At 49.5% G+C, this 12624-nt stretch overlaps 3 protein-coding genes across 3 annotated transcripts; all 3 read left to right on the forward strand.

Moving 5' to 3' along the window:
* Nucleotides 1-4621: 4621 nt before the first annotated feature.
* Nucleotides 4622-6744, forward strand: PG986_014530 (CTP synthase ura7; the record flags this gene model as incomplete). Its single annotated transcript, XM_066850752.1, has 5 exons — nt 4622-4646; nt 4804-4939; nt 4987-5163; nt 5253-5356; nt 5411-6744. The coding sequence occupies 5 exons, from the start codon at nt 4622-4624 to the stop codon at nt 6742-6744; spliced, it is 1776 nt and encodes a 591-aa protein (XP_066692990.1).
* Nucleotides 6745-7512: 768 nt separating this feature from the next.
* On the forward strand, nt 7513-8433 carry PG986_014531 (uncharacterized protein; the record flags this gene model as incomplete). The annotated part of the gene is made up of 1 exon (XM_066850753.1): nt 7513-8433. The coding sequence occupies one exon, from the start codon at nt 7513-7515 to the stop codon at nt 8431-8433; it is 921 nt and encodes a 306-aa protein (XP_066692991.1).
* An 832-nt stretch (nt 8434-9265) lies between these two features.
* On the forward strand, nt 9266-11047 carry PG986_014532 (PLP-dependent transferase; the record flags this gene model as incomplete). The annotated part of the gene is made up of 4 exons (XM_066850754.1): nt 9266-9597; nt 9680-10210; nt 10256-10748; nt 10823-11047. The coding sequence occupies 4 exons, from the start codon at nt 9266-9268 to the stop codon at nt 11045-11047; spliced, it is 1581 nt and encodes a 526-aa protein (XP_066692992.1).
* Nucleotides 11048-12624: the final 1577 nt, after the last annotated feature.

Below are 12624 nucleotides of genomic sequence, written 5' to 3' on the forward strand. Positions count from 1 at the left end.
GCCTTCTGCGTTTTATATATGTTAGGTCATTAAAGACACGCCCCAGTAGCACATCACCGCTGCTCTCCAACATATTCAGTACACTTGAAACCCCCTTTCCTCTGTTACCAAGACCCGACAACATAGTCCGGCGGTATGCATTGAGGATCGTATCCCCCTGCGCTGACATGAGCAACGCGAATTTCGTAAGGCATGCATGGCTGGTGGAGAATGATGGTCGGTTAACCTGCCCTTATAGTCTTTCATTATCTGGGCATTGGGGTAAACTGACGAATTTGGAAAACGCTCGTGGCATATATTGTGGGCAACAAGATTGTATCAAACTTGGTTCTGTAGCGTATTTCAGAATAGCCACTGTAGGTAGAAGTTATACGTCGTATACCTCACCCCACCCCAGTTTCATTTCATTTCGTTGCATGTGGTGCCCTTCCCTCATGTCTTTATCTACGAATGAATAATAACTGGACAGGTTGAGAAGGAAACAACACCCAGAGCTGCTTCACGAGACGACTTGGCAAACAGCAGCGCTACTGCTTCTGCCGTATGATATGCAACATCCGTATGCAAACCTCGCGTCTAGGGATACCAGTAGGTCGGTGTACGGCATTATAGTCCCAGTACCCGGGGGTCCGGTTCCGAACATGCATTGTCGTTCGGATAGTTATCTAACGTTCGCTTAGCTTACCCATCATTATTGACTGCAGCCAATGGTGGTAGACCCCGGCCGATGCCAAGACTGGGGTTAAACCCCCTTTTGGCAAATGCTCAGGTCAGGGGCAATCTAATTGGATTAGGACCCGAGTCCACGGGGTATTGACTGATTGCCCACTAGCATAGACATGTGATCGCGCATGAAAGGATGGTGCCGAGTTGGTGATATGATATTGTATATCTACCTCTTTCGGGCAAAGCGCTTCTTCACTATCCACCAATCACACGCCACTGCGTCTGTATTGCAGCGACCTGCACCGGGGGCTTCCAACTGCTTTCTCCATTGAGACATGATGCCCGCCCAGTTCTTTAGATCACCTCCTCGGTGTGTGCGGACAAGCTCCCGCAGGGCCATCTGCAGGTGGGACGGAAGGCAGCATGCACGTGTCGTATGAGGACACGACACGTGCATTTGTATGTGGTCGAGTCCTGCAGATTTGCCAGCTAGGAGTCTAGGAGTCTGGGCAGATCTCAGCTGGCAAGGACTGGCAAGAGGCCCAACAGGGGATGATGTGATAGAGTGCCCAGACGCCAAGGTAGCATTTCCCCCGGAACACGCCCCTCATTACCAATCTGAACATGTTTGGGGTCATTGGTGGTCTTTCTTCACACACAAACTTCCGGAACCCCATGGGATGGGTAAGTGTAAGTGGGAAAACCTTGTTCAAGCTTTCGGGTGAGCCATATATCACTCACAAGGGGTTGGCTGCTGCCTGGACATGTTAAGTCGATGCACCCCCCTACGCTCACACCCCCCAACGGACATAGGCAAAAACACTATCCTTGATTAACACCACCTTTTTTTGCAACTGTATATAAGTTAGTTTTCGTTGTACTTTTAATTAAATTATTTTTTTCTTTTCGTTTTTTTTTTTTTTTATATTTAACGCTATGGTGAGCGAGTTAAACCTTAATCGTGCGATTTAAGACGTTTTTCGCGGCGCGCGTGTTAGTGTAGCCGCTTTAAAGCACCGGGTTAGCCGCACGATTTTAAAGGCTCGGATAAAAGGCTGGTTAACTCGAAAAGATAGAAATAAGTCGCTTTAAGTATTAATTCTAGTAAAAGAGTCTCGAATTACGTTTTAAGCTCTTATATAAGTCTTATTAAGTATTATACCACTGTATATTTACTTTAAAATATTTACTTAACGTATATTTAAAGCTAATAAAAGTTATTATATATTAAAAAAACGCTAGATTAATAAATTTCTTAAGCGCTACTTTTACTTAGATTTTATTTTTTTATATACTATAGATTTTCGGCGTGTTAATAGTACTTTTAAAGAGAATATCCGAGAGTTTTTTAAAAGGTTTAAGCATAACTTTTTAAAGTTTATTTCACCGGCCTTTATTTAAAATTATAACGAAGTTAATATGTAATTAAGTGCCGGTAATAATTAAATAGTAATCGGCCTTGCCGAAGTGCGAAAAGTTATCGTTAAAAGCTTTATTAACCGAGAATAAGTAATTATAATAAAAATAATTAATATTAATAACCGGTTTATTAAGCCGATAATTATATTTAAAAATTAATAGTTTTAATTATAATGGTTTCCCGAGGAAAATAATACTCTTACCGATTAAATAAAAAGCTAAACCTTTACGGCGTTACCGAAAAGCTAAACGAGCAACGAGTTAACATTAGTATAGCTTAAATAAACCTTTTTCCCTTAAACTACCCCCGATAATACCGACTAATAACGCCTTTTTATACTGGATAGCTACGCTTCTTACTCGACCGAAGAGTTTCTATTAACGTACATCGAGAATAAGGTTTAACTTCTCTTCTTTTCGGCTTACACGTCGCACTTTTTATAACCCTTAAATTTAGAGGTATTTAATATACTTAAAAAAAAATACCACCGAGAGGTTATATTATATTACTTAAGGCTTAATAATATAAAAATAAGTAAAAAAGAGTTTTTAAAATACTACGCGGCGGCTAAAACTTTTATTTTTAAACTATACATTATTACCGGCGGATAAAAAGCAGCTAGTATTTTTCCTCATAATATTAATAAGCTTTTAAATTCTCGGCTTCGAAAGTTCGAGGCCTCGTAAACGGTAAAACCGGCTAAAAAACTAATACCGGATCCGGAGGCCGAATATACGGTATTTCCGTTAATTACTTTAATTAGCTCCCGGTAAATTAAAGATTTAACCGAGAAGTTAAAGGATAATAATGTGCGATTCGATAACGTAATATAAAAGGTGCTATTTCGAAAGCTTTAAAAAAGCCTAGACTTTTTAAACGGCTAAGTCGGCCAGCTTTAATACGAGAAGGCTTAATTAAAAGCTAATCTAAAAAAAAAAAAAAAAAAGGAAAAAGCTTATCCCCCGACCCTAACCGGAAGTATACATTAATAATAGAGGTAAAGGAAGCAAAGAGGGAGGATATAGGTAGCTCGCATACGCCGGCGCGTGTAACTCCGCCGGCATTATTATAAGAAACACTAAAATTAAGTTTTAATGCGGAAAGTAAAGCCTTTAATTCAATTAAAATAGAATAACGTTGTTTCTATGTTTTTACTATTTTTCGTTGTTTTTTTATAGACCAATCTACTATGTTATTGCTTATGGTGTTTTTATTTTTCGCCGATGACCGTTGGGGGGTGTAAGCGTAGGGGGGTGCATCGACTTACCGCTTAAAATTAGGCAACTCGCTTTTCCGCACTGCATTCTACCCACGGATCCTAAGTCTGGGCCCTGAATCTGCGGGTCGCTCGAGATCTAGGTGCGTGCCATGACGTGAATAGGGTCACCCCCAAGTCACGAAGACGCTCGTGACTGGTACCTGGTCGTTTTGGAACCTTTTGCCTTCATTTGGTACCCGGCTAGGGCAGCGGTCGACTGCATTTGAGTGTCCGGGAATCCGGGGCAGCAGATTACCTACGCCGAGCCGCAGCGCATGTAAGAGCAGACACGATGCCCGCCTAGCTTCTGAGTCACCAGAGCGGAGGGAGAGGCTATTTTCTTCTACTTTTCATTCAATTTACGGGAATTGCAAATTGGTTGGATGGGCTATGTGTTTTTGAGGTCATTGGGTAGTCAAGTACGTCAATTCTCTGGGGTTTCATTTGAGTTTTCATCTTGAGGGTAATAACCAGCCCACGGTAAGTCCCGTCTTTCGTCTCTGTCGGGCCGGCTTGGCATCCGTGAAAGATGAACAAGCAACCCGATAGCCTGGGTATCGCGTCCGTGGCGAGCATCGAACATGTTAGGGGGGCAAAGTAGTCGAAACTACCTTGCTTAGTCTGGGTCTTGATTGGTCATGTTAGAATTGAATGCGATGACTCAAGCAATTGGTCGGCCAGAGTTTGTGACCTCCTCCAGTCAAAGCATGCTCGCTGTACGTGTTTCGTTTCTGTCACCACTGTGAGCAAACCTAGTACAACCCCGAATGATGGGACATTGACTCGTGGTTTGGGGATATTTGCGCACGAAAGCCTATCATATGGGTGCCTTGATAGGTTCTGGAGTGATATAAAACCAGTCTTCGGCCCTGGGGATGTGTCATCGTGACTTGTCCTTCTTTTATGTGGTTTGGGTCCTGATAAGTAAGTGGTATTGCCCAGTCCCTCCAGTGAAAACACAGTAACAGGAACCGTGGCGCTGTTACCGTTACTGTTACTGTTACTAGCTGGTGGGGCTTGATCATGCTAATTTCCAGGCGATGCAGGAGCTGAACTCTACACCGCCTACTCCAAACAGCTAGATCGTCCAACCGTCCAGGCAGCTTCGTGGTGGGGCAACTGCATAATCCTACACTTATTCTTTTTTCTGCCGACTTATCGTGAACTTTTTCCTTCGTTCACCGTCTCCCATAGATTTTGGTACAAGAGTACCTGAGCCTTGGGTATATACAGAATCATCAATTCATTCTGGGCCATTGTGTCGACGGTCATTCAAGATGAAGTACGTTCTGGTATCAGGTGGTAAGTTTGCAAACTTTCATTTGTTGTCCACCACTGCCCCTCAATTTTTACTTTGCCTTTTGGTGGGGTGACGACTTCGTGAGACCCAAAGGCGAAAAGCATCGCGACAGCGACAATAACATGGCAAGCAAAAGAGGATGAGCTGACATGAGATCAGGTGTCATCTCCGGTGTGGGAAAGGGTATTATCGCGTCTAGTACCGGATTGCTCCTGAAGACCACCGGCCTCAATGTCACCTACATCAAGATCGACCCGTACATGAACATCGATGCCGGTACCATGTCACCGATCGAGTGAGTCGTCTGAAAATCCGGACGGCTGGCATTCGCTGACCTTTCAGGCATGGCGAGGTCTACGTTCTCGACGACGGTGGTGAGGTCGACTTGGATCTTGGTTCCAGCGAGCGCTATCTCGGTGTCACTCTGACTCTCGAGCACAACATCACCACTGGCAAAATTTACCAGCACGTGATCGAGCGCGAGCGGCGGGGCGATTACCTTGGCAAGACTGTCCAAATGTGAGTTTTCACGGGTTTCCACCTGGCGACAGCACGATACTGCTTCAAGTGTCCGTTGCGTGTGTAATTGGTGATTAACACAAGTCTAGCGTGCCGCATCTCACGAACGCGATCCAGGACTGGATCGAGCGGGTTGCCCACATTCCTGTCAATGAGAACCAGGCGACCCCCGATGTCTGTGTTATCGAACTTGGTAAGTGCCCCTTCCCCTTTCGCAGGCATGATCATGCAGCTGACGCCTTCTAAGGTGGCACTGTTGGAGACATCGAGAATGCTCCTTTCATCCACGCCATGACACAGCTTCAGCGACGGGTAGGAAAGGGTAACTTCCTCCAGATTCACGTTTCCCACGTTCCTGTCATTCCGCCGGGACCCCAAGGCGAGCAGAAGACCAAGCCCACACAGAGGGCTGTCATGGACTCCCGACGCGAGGGTCTCAACCCGGATTTGATCGCCTGCCGCTGCGAGATCCCCCTCGAGGCCAGTACCATCCAGAAGGTGGCAAGTATGTGCCAGGTTGATGCCGACCAAGTCATCGCTGTTCATAACGTCTCGACGACCTACCGAGTACCCCTTCTCCTGGAGAACCAGAACCTCCTGGCCACCATCGGACGTATCTTCCAGCTCGAGTCCATCCCCAGGAACCCCACCTTGGTGTCCCAAGGAAAGCACATCTGGAAGGAGTGGGTTGAGCTGGCTACCAGCCAAGACCATGTCTTCGAGACCGTGAAGATCGCCCTTGTCGGCAAGTACACCACTCTTCACGATGCCTACATGAGCGTTGGCAAGTCGCTTGAGCATGCGGCGCTGCACTGCAGAAAGAAGCTCGACCTGATCTGGGTGGATGCTTCGAACCTCGAGGAGGACACCAAGGGTACCAAGCTGGTCGATTACCACAAGGCATGGCATGATGTCTGCACGGCGAACGGTATCTTGGTCCCGGGCGGCTTCGGTGACCGTGGAACCGAGGGCATGATCAAGGCCATCAACTACGCACGTACCAAGAACGTTCCTTACCTTGGAATCTGCTTGGGTATGCAGCTGGCTGTCATCGAGTACGCCCGTAACGTCTGCGGTGTCAGTGGCGCTGGCAGCGAGGAGCTGCAGCCGCAGTGCGAGAACAAGGTGGTCGTCAACATGCCTGAGCTCGACAAGGATAAGCTGGGTGGCACCATGCGTCTCGGAAAGCGCCAGACCATCTTCCAGCCAGATACCGAATGGTCTAAATTCCGTGCCCTCTACGGAGATCTTCCGGAGATCTGGGAGCGCCACCGACACCGATACGAGGTCAACCCCGCGATGATCGATTCCATCGAGAAGGCTGATGGCGGTCTTACCTTCGTCGGCAAGGACGAGAAGGGCGAGCGTATGGAGATCATCGAGGTCCGCGATCACCCATGGTTCGTCGGTGTGCAGTTCCATCCGGAGTACCTGAGCCGCGTGCTTTCGCCCAGCAAGACCTACCTCGGCTTCTTCGCGGCAGCAGCTGGCATGCTGGAGCCGATCACCAAGGAGTACAGCGGACGCAAGGACCTGAGCTACTATGCCGGTAACGAGGACTTCTCAGGCCAAGCATCTTAGATTGTACGGACCAGGAAGACATCACCGGCCAGGATTCACAAGTTATAACGTGCTTGAGAACGGCGTAACGAAGGGCGTAATGGCAAGGGTTGGAATACGGAAAATGAGGGAGAATGATACAGACATAGAGGGAGGGCTTAGACGTAGACCTTGCTGAGATACGTAGTCTACATTGGTTTTTGCCTTTTATGTGTGTTGCACCCCAATGCTCTCGCGAATGTCTCTTGGAATAGGGATCGGAGGCACGGGTGCTCACTCATGTATTAATTACTGGTTGTTGGCGGGCTTGCTGGCACATACGCCCAAAAGGAGGCACTGTTTGAATAGGCGCTACGCAATGGCTTTTAGACACAGGATCTCATAGTTCAACGCTGAGCGGAATCGAAATCGAAGTCAAAGTTACTTTTGCGACCATTCTCCCATATACTGCAGCTACATGTTAGCCTCGAAAACGAAGACGGTCGACAAAGGGGGCCAGAAAGTTGATTGTGTGGGCTGCTGGTCACAGCAGTCCCAAAAGTAACTTGCTCGTTTCAAGACGACCAGCTCCCAAACCCTGGGAGAGTATCTAGGATGATGGGCGTAACTTCGTGTCAATCCAGGTGGTTCTCAAGTTATTATTGAATCAGACTCCTCGTCTCGAGTGGGTGGCCTACGTTTACGGGTCCCAGATTGTCAATCATCAGGAGATACGAATTCGGCGTTTTATTAATATGCTGATTATGATTCTTATTCCTCCAATACTTCTGAAACCTCATACAGACCAACATGTTTGGATTCTTCTCGACGAAGTCACTGATCAGGGATTTCCCACAACTTCCAACAGAGCTCCTCTTGGTGCTGTTTGAGAACCTGGCTCCTCGAGACCTATTGAATCTAGTACAAGCGTCGCCGCGCTGCCTCCAGATCTTAGAGAGCCTCGGCGGGACCATGCTGCAGCAGTTGTTCGATCGAACTCTGTCAGCGACTCGGCACAAGGAGACCGTGCATCTCCATCGGCCCGTCGCAGGCCTCAAGGCCCTCGCCGCCGTCGTCGCAACCAGTGACGCGCCAACGGGCACCCGAATGACACTGGAGATGGGATACGGGTTTCAGTACCGGCATTTCAAGTGTATCGGCGCCGATTACATGTTACACGATGGAAGTTTGAGAGACGACCACCCTCTATCACTCGCCCGGAAGGCCCAGGCCTCCGAATGTTTCGGCCAAGTCATAGACCAGCCGAGGCCGGCGACGAGTATTGAGACCGTCAAGGGCGCCATGCTCGAGCACTTTGAGCCGTTCTTCGGCCGGGACGACTTGTCGGCGACCAATGGGCGGTGGTGGTGGGAGCGCATTAGGATCGCGGGCCTGGGACGCCTGCTGACGAGGGGATCCGGACGCTGCGCGGACCGGCTCCCGCGAACGTTCGGCTGCGAAATCGTGATCGGCGGGGTCCTGATCAACGACGTCCGTGACTCCTGGGCCATGCAGCTCGTCACCTTGAGGATGAGGGCGTGTCGGGGCGTGGTCCGGTTCACGGTCCAGGTCGAGTTCATACCGGAGCTTTATGGGTTGATACACGGGGGGACCAGTACTACGAGATGCTGCTCGAGTTGGGCGTGGCTCGTCCTTGGAGTCGCTATGAGGATTATGTCAAGAATGGGGGTAGGTGATGGGAATGGCGCTGTTAGGCATGCCATGGTTTGACTATGTTTGCTTGACGCCAAGTATAAATATGTATGTTTCAATCTGGCTGGATATTTTTCGATATTCGATGGTAACATGGTTGGCAATACAGTATACGTGGTTTACAGTACCGATCGCTTCCCCCTTTTCGGCGACCTTCAATTAATCGAGTGCCGCCAACAGCAACACAAGGGAAACGTCCTACAAGACGACATGCTTATACAATGCGACTCCCTCAATGCCCAATTCCAATGTGCGAACTACAATTTGATTAGTATGCAGTTGCTTCATGGGATGGCGGTGTCGGCACTAGAGAAGTTAAGTACTCAGAAAATAGAGGATTGATGGGATGAATGGATGAATTGGAGGAGGCCACGATGCTTTTTTGACAGCGGGAGACCGCAGGCAGTTGATGACAGCTGATTTTAGTGGGTTGGCCTCCATTCTTTTAGCGCATTTAGCACTGCTAATCCCTGTCGGTAGTGCGCCAGAACGCCAGCTCTCCGGCAATCCGATCGCGTCCGGTCGCATTGTTTTTCTGGAAAGGGTCGAGGACGGAGACCCTGGACAAGGATTTGTTGATTAGTGGGCGGTTTCAACAGCAAAGGCAATTTCCAGTCGACTTCGCGCATATTGTTGCTTTAGGCACTCACCACATAATCAAAGGAGACTGGACTGGAGGAGGTTGCTTTCCCTATTCTTACCTTCGCTCGTTTGTCGCTGCTACAACCAATGCATTTCGAATGAAACATTATCCATCGAGACCGATTGACCGACCGACCAATCTGCATGGCCCGATAGACACGACTGATCGCCCCCTTCTCTGACCTCACCTCTCGTACAGCCCCAAGCCATGGACCTGCACGAGGCGCAAGCCCGCCTCATGGCGTCGCTCAACGACCTCTCGCATGCCTTCCAAAAGATCCCCGGTAGCGAGATCTTGATTCGATACATCCAGTCCAGCTACCAGAATGACCCCGTCCGATCCGCCATCGAGTTGGTTCTCGTCATTTTCTTCGTTCGATACCTGCTGTCGCCTTCGTATGCCACCCACGGCCCCAACTACGTCAAGCTCCGCGAGGATGAGATCGACGAATTGGTCAGAGACTGGGAGCCGGAGCCCCTCGTGCCCGCCCAGACGCCCATGGAGAAGCAAGAGGCCGATAGCCTGCCCACCATTGTCGGGTATGTAGCAAGAACTCAGAAGCCCCCCTTTGCTGTTCTTTCTAGCAAAACAACATGCGCTGACTTAGCTCCTACACTGCAGACCCACGGGCCCGAAGACGAAGCTCTCCAACGGCAAGACGGTCACCAACCTCGCCTCGTACAACTTCTACAACTTCAACGCGAACGAACAGGTCAAGGAGAAGGCCATCCAGACCCTGCAGACGTACGGTGTCGGCCCCTGTGGCCCTCCGCAGTTCTACGGTACCCAAGATGTGCATATGAAGACCGAGACCGACATTGCTACCTACCTGGGCACCCAGAGCTGCATTGTCTACGCGCAGGCCTTTTCTACCGTTTCCAGCGTCATCCCCGCCTTTTGCAAGCGCGGCGACATCATTATCGCCGACAAGATGGTCAACTTCTCGATCCGCAAGGGCCTCGAGGCCTCCCGAAGCAACATCATCTGGTACAACCACAACGACATGGAGGATCTCGAGCGGCAGATGCAGAAGGTCGTCCAGCAGCAGGCTAAGAAGAAGTTGACCCGTAGATTTGTTGTCGCCGAGGGCTTGTATGAGCTGACTGGTGACTCCGTGAACCTCCCCAAGTTGGTAAGAAACCCTGCATTCTGGTGTGTGGGACGAGACATTTCGCTAACAATAGGGCGTCATTATAGGTCGAACTCAAGTCCAAGTACAAGTTCCGTATCTGCCTGGACGAGACTTGGTCTTTTTGGTGTTTTGGGCCGCACTGGACGGGGTCTCACCGAGGCCCAGAACGTGGATGCCTCGCAAATCGACATGATTACCGGATCGCTGGCTGGCCCTCTCTGCGCCGGCGGTGGCTTCTGCTGCGCCAACAAGGACGTAGTCGACCACCAGCGTATCAACGCCGCCTCATACACCTTCTCCGCCGCCCTCCCCGCCATGTTGGCCGTCACCGCCAGCGAGACCCTGAACATGCTCCAGTCCAACCCCGAACTGCTGACCCACCTCCGCGACAACATCAAGGCCATGCGCGCGCAGCTGGACCCTCGCAGCGACTGGGTCATCTGCACCAGCGTGCCTGAGAACCCTATTATGATTATTGTGCTCAAGCCCGAGGTGGTGCAAGCGCGAGGCTTGACCCCTGAGGACCAGGAGCGCATCCTCCAGGACTGCGTCGAAGAGGTAAGTTGGCAATCCCAACCTTTTGTTATCCTCATGACTGCGACGAATTGAATTGAAAGCTAACCTTTCTACAGACATTGAACAACGGCGTCATGATTACGAAGTTGAAGAGCCTGCCGGCCAGACAGAGCGCAAGTGCTCCCCATGATGGAACGTGGTACATCCAGCCGGCCCTGAAGGTCTGCGTCACGTCTGGCCTTTCGAAGAAGGAGATTGAGAAGGCCGGCGTGACGATCCGCCACGCCATCACCAAAGTGATGACCCGCAAGACCAACAGGCAGTCTTCGGTGAACCCATGAGCATAAGCAATGCTTCTTCTTGATGTTATTTTTGTTTTATGAACATGTTCACACGAAATGAAGAAGGAAATGACACGACCCAGGGCATAGGTAGGTAGCAAGCAACACTCTGATATCAATGTGCTTGCTGCTACTTTGTATGTATACTACTATTGACGACTTCTACTACCGCAGCGCGTATGGGCGATGTGTGGTATGGTTATGGATAGGCTAGGTCATGGGATGCACACCGTATAGAACCCGTATATAATAACTAATTCTACAATGTTTGCAGCTTTGGGGTTATATGTGATGTGCTGGAGGTGACAGGCAGACAGACTTGCACTGGCCTCCATGATGGATTCAGATACCAATCCCTACCTACGACTTACTGTCCATTCTACTATCTGGGGCCCATCACCCACTCGTGATGCTCTGAGATCCGGGGAAGTTTTCCGAAGTTGGCGCCACCGTTACCATCATCACGATTGACAGGTTTGGCCAGGACAGAGGGGCTCATGCCCTGGCGTGTCGCCAATTGACTAGAAGTCGTCAATGAATGCAGATATTTGGGGGGCGTAGGCGTGTGGTGGCAGTGAGGGTATCAAGACTTGGGCCCAATTTGGTCCAATGTGGCAGGCGCAAATCCATCCTTTGGATCGCAATTGCCTTCATTCAATCAAATACTGAATTCCCTACAATTTGTAAGGCAGCCATATATTCATTCAAGGCCCATCACATCTGATTTCTATGACAAGCCTTTTTCGCCAATTGATGAATGCCTCCACGTTCTTTTGACAATCAAGTCACCTCGGAAGACGGGTATTGTTCCCATCTACACACAAGAATTTCCTCATCACGCTCGTTTACTACACGTTCGGACTCTTGGGTAATTTCCTAAATCCATACCAAACGATTGGATCTTCGACCTTCATTCAGGCAATCATAGCCATCTGCCAGGTAAGTTATGCTTGCACTTTCCCTTTCGAGGGAAGGGACTTCGGGTCTGAATGGTACCATCGTCACTATTGTCTCACGCTTCCCCCATCTCCCGTTCCTCCCTTGAAAGCCACCATTCTTGCACCTCGGCACCTTTGATTCCTGCAAATGGGAAATTGCATTCTTTCTATTGTTGTCGTCGCTGCTATCGCGGCACTGCCACTGCCCAGCGAGACGGCCCGTTTTCCATTAATCGGATTCTTCGTCTCTGGTGAATAATACCCATCGTCGCCAATTCCCCCCTTCCACCAACCTTTGTTGTCTCTCTATCTTCTCTTTGTGCCCTCGCGCCCTCGACTGATGGACCTCGTTTGACGTCTTTGGCTTCGCGACCCTTTCTGGTTTTTGTCACTCGCTTTCATGTACTTGTTGACCTTTTTTTTTTGTCGTCGCACCTTTCATGACAGCCGCTATCCTATTGTTCTGAGTTCCCTTCTTGGGGCCGCTCTCTCTATTGTCGCTCGCTAATTGAATGGCCACCCAAGCCGACCAACTTCAGTCACTCGTTCCTACTTGAAGAACAACCCCGGTCAAGTATCCTTGTTCGCGTCTGAGGATTAGAAGGAGCAAAGAGAGGAAAACTCCAAGAAGAAAAAGCA

The sequence above is a fragment of the Apiospora aurea genome, assembly GCF_038362705.1.
Source record: "Apiospora aurea strain CBS 24483 chromosome Unknown utg000010l_segment0_segment0, whole genome shotgun sequence".
NCBI classification, from domain to species: Eukaryota; Fungi; Ascomycota; class Sordariomycetes; order Amphisphaeriales; family Apiosporaceae; genus Apiospora; species Apiospora aurea.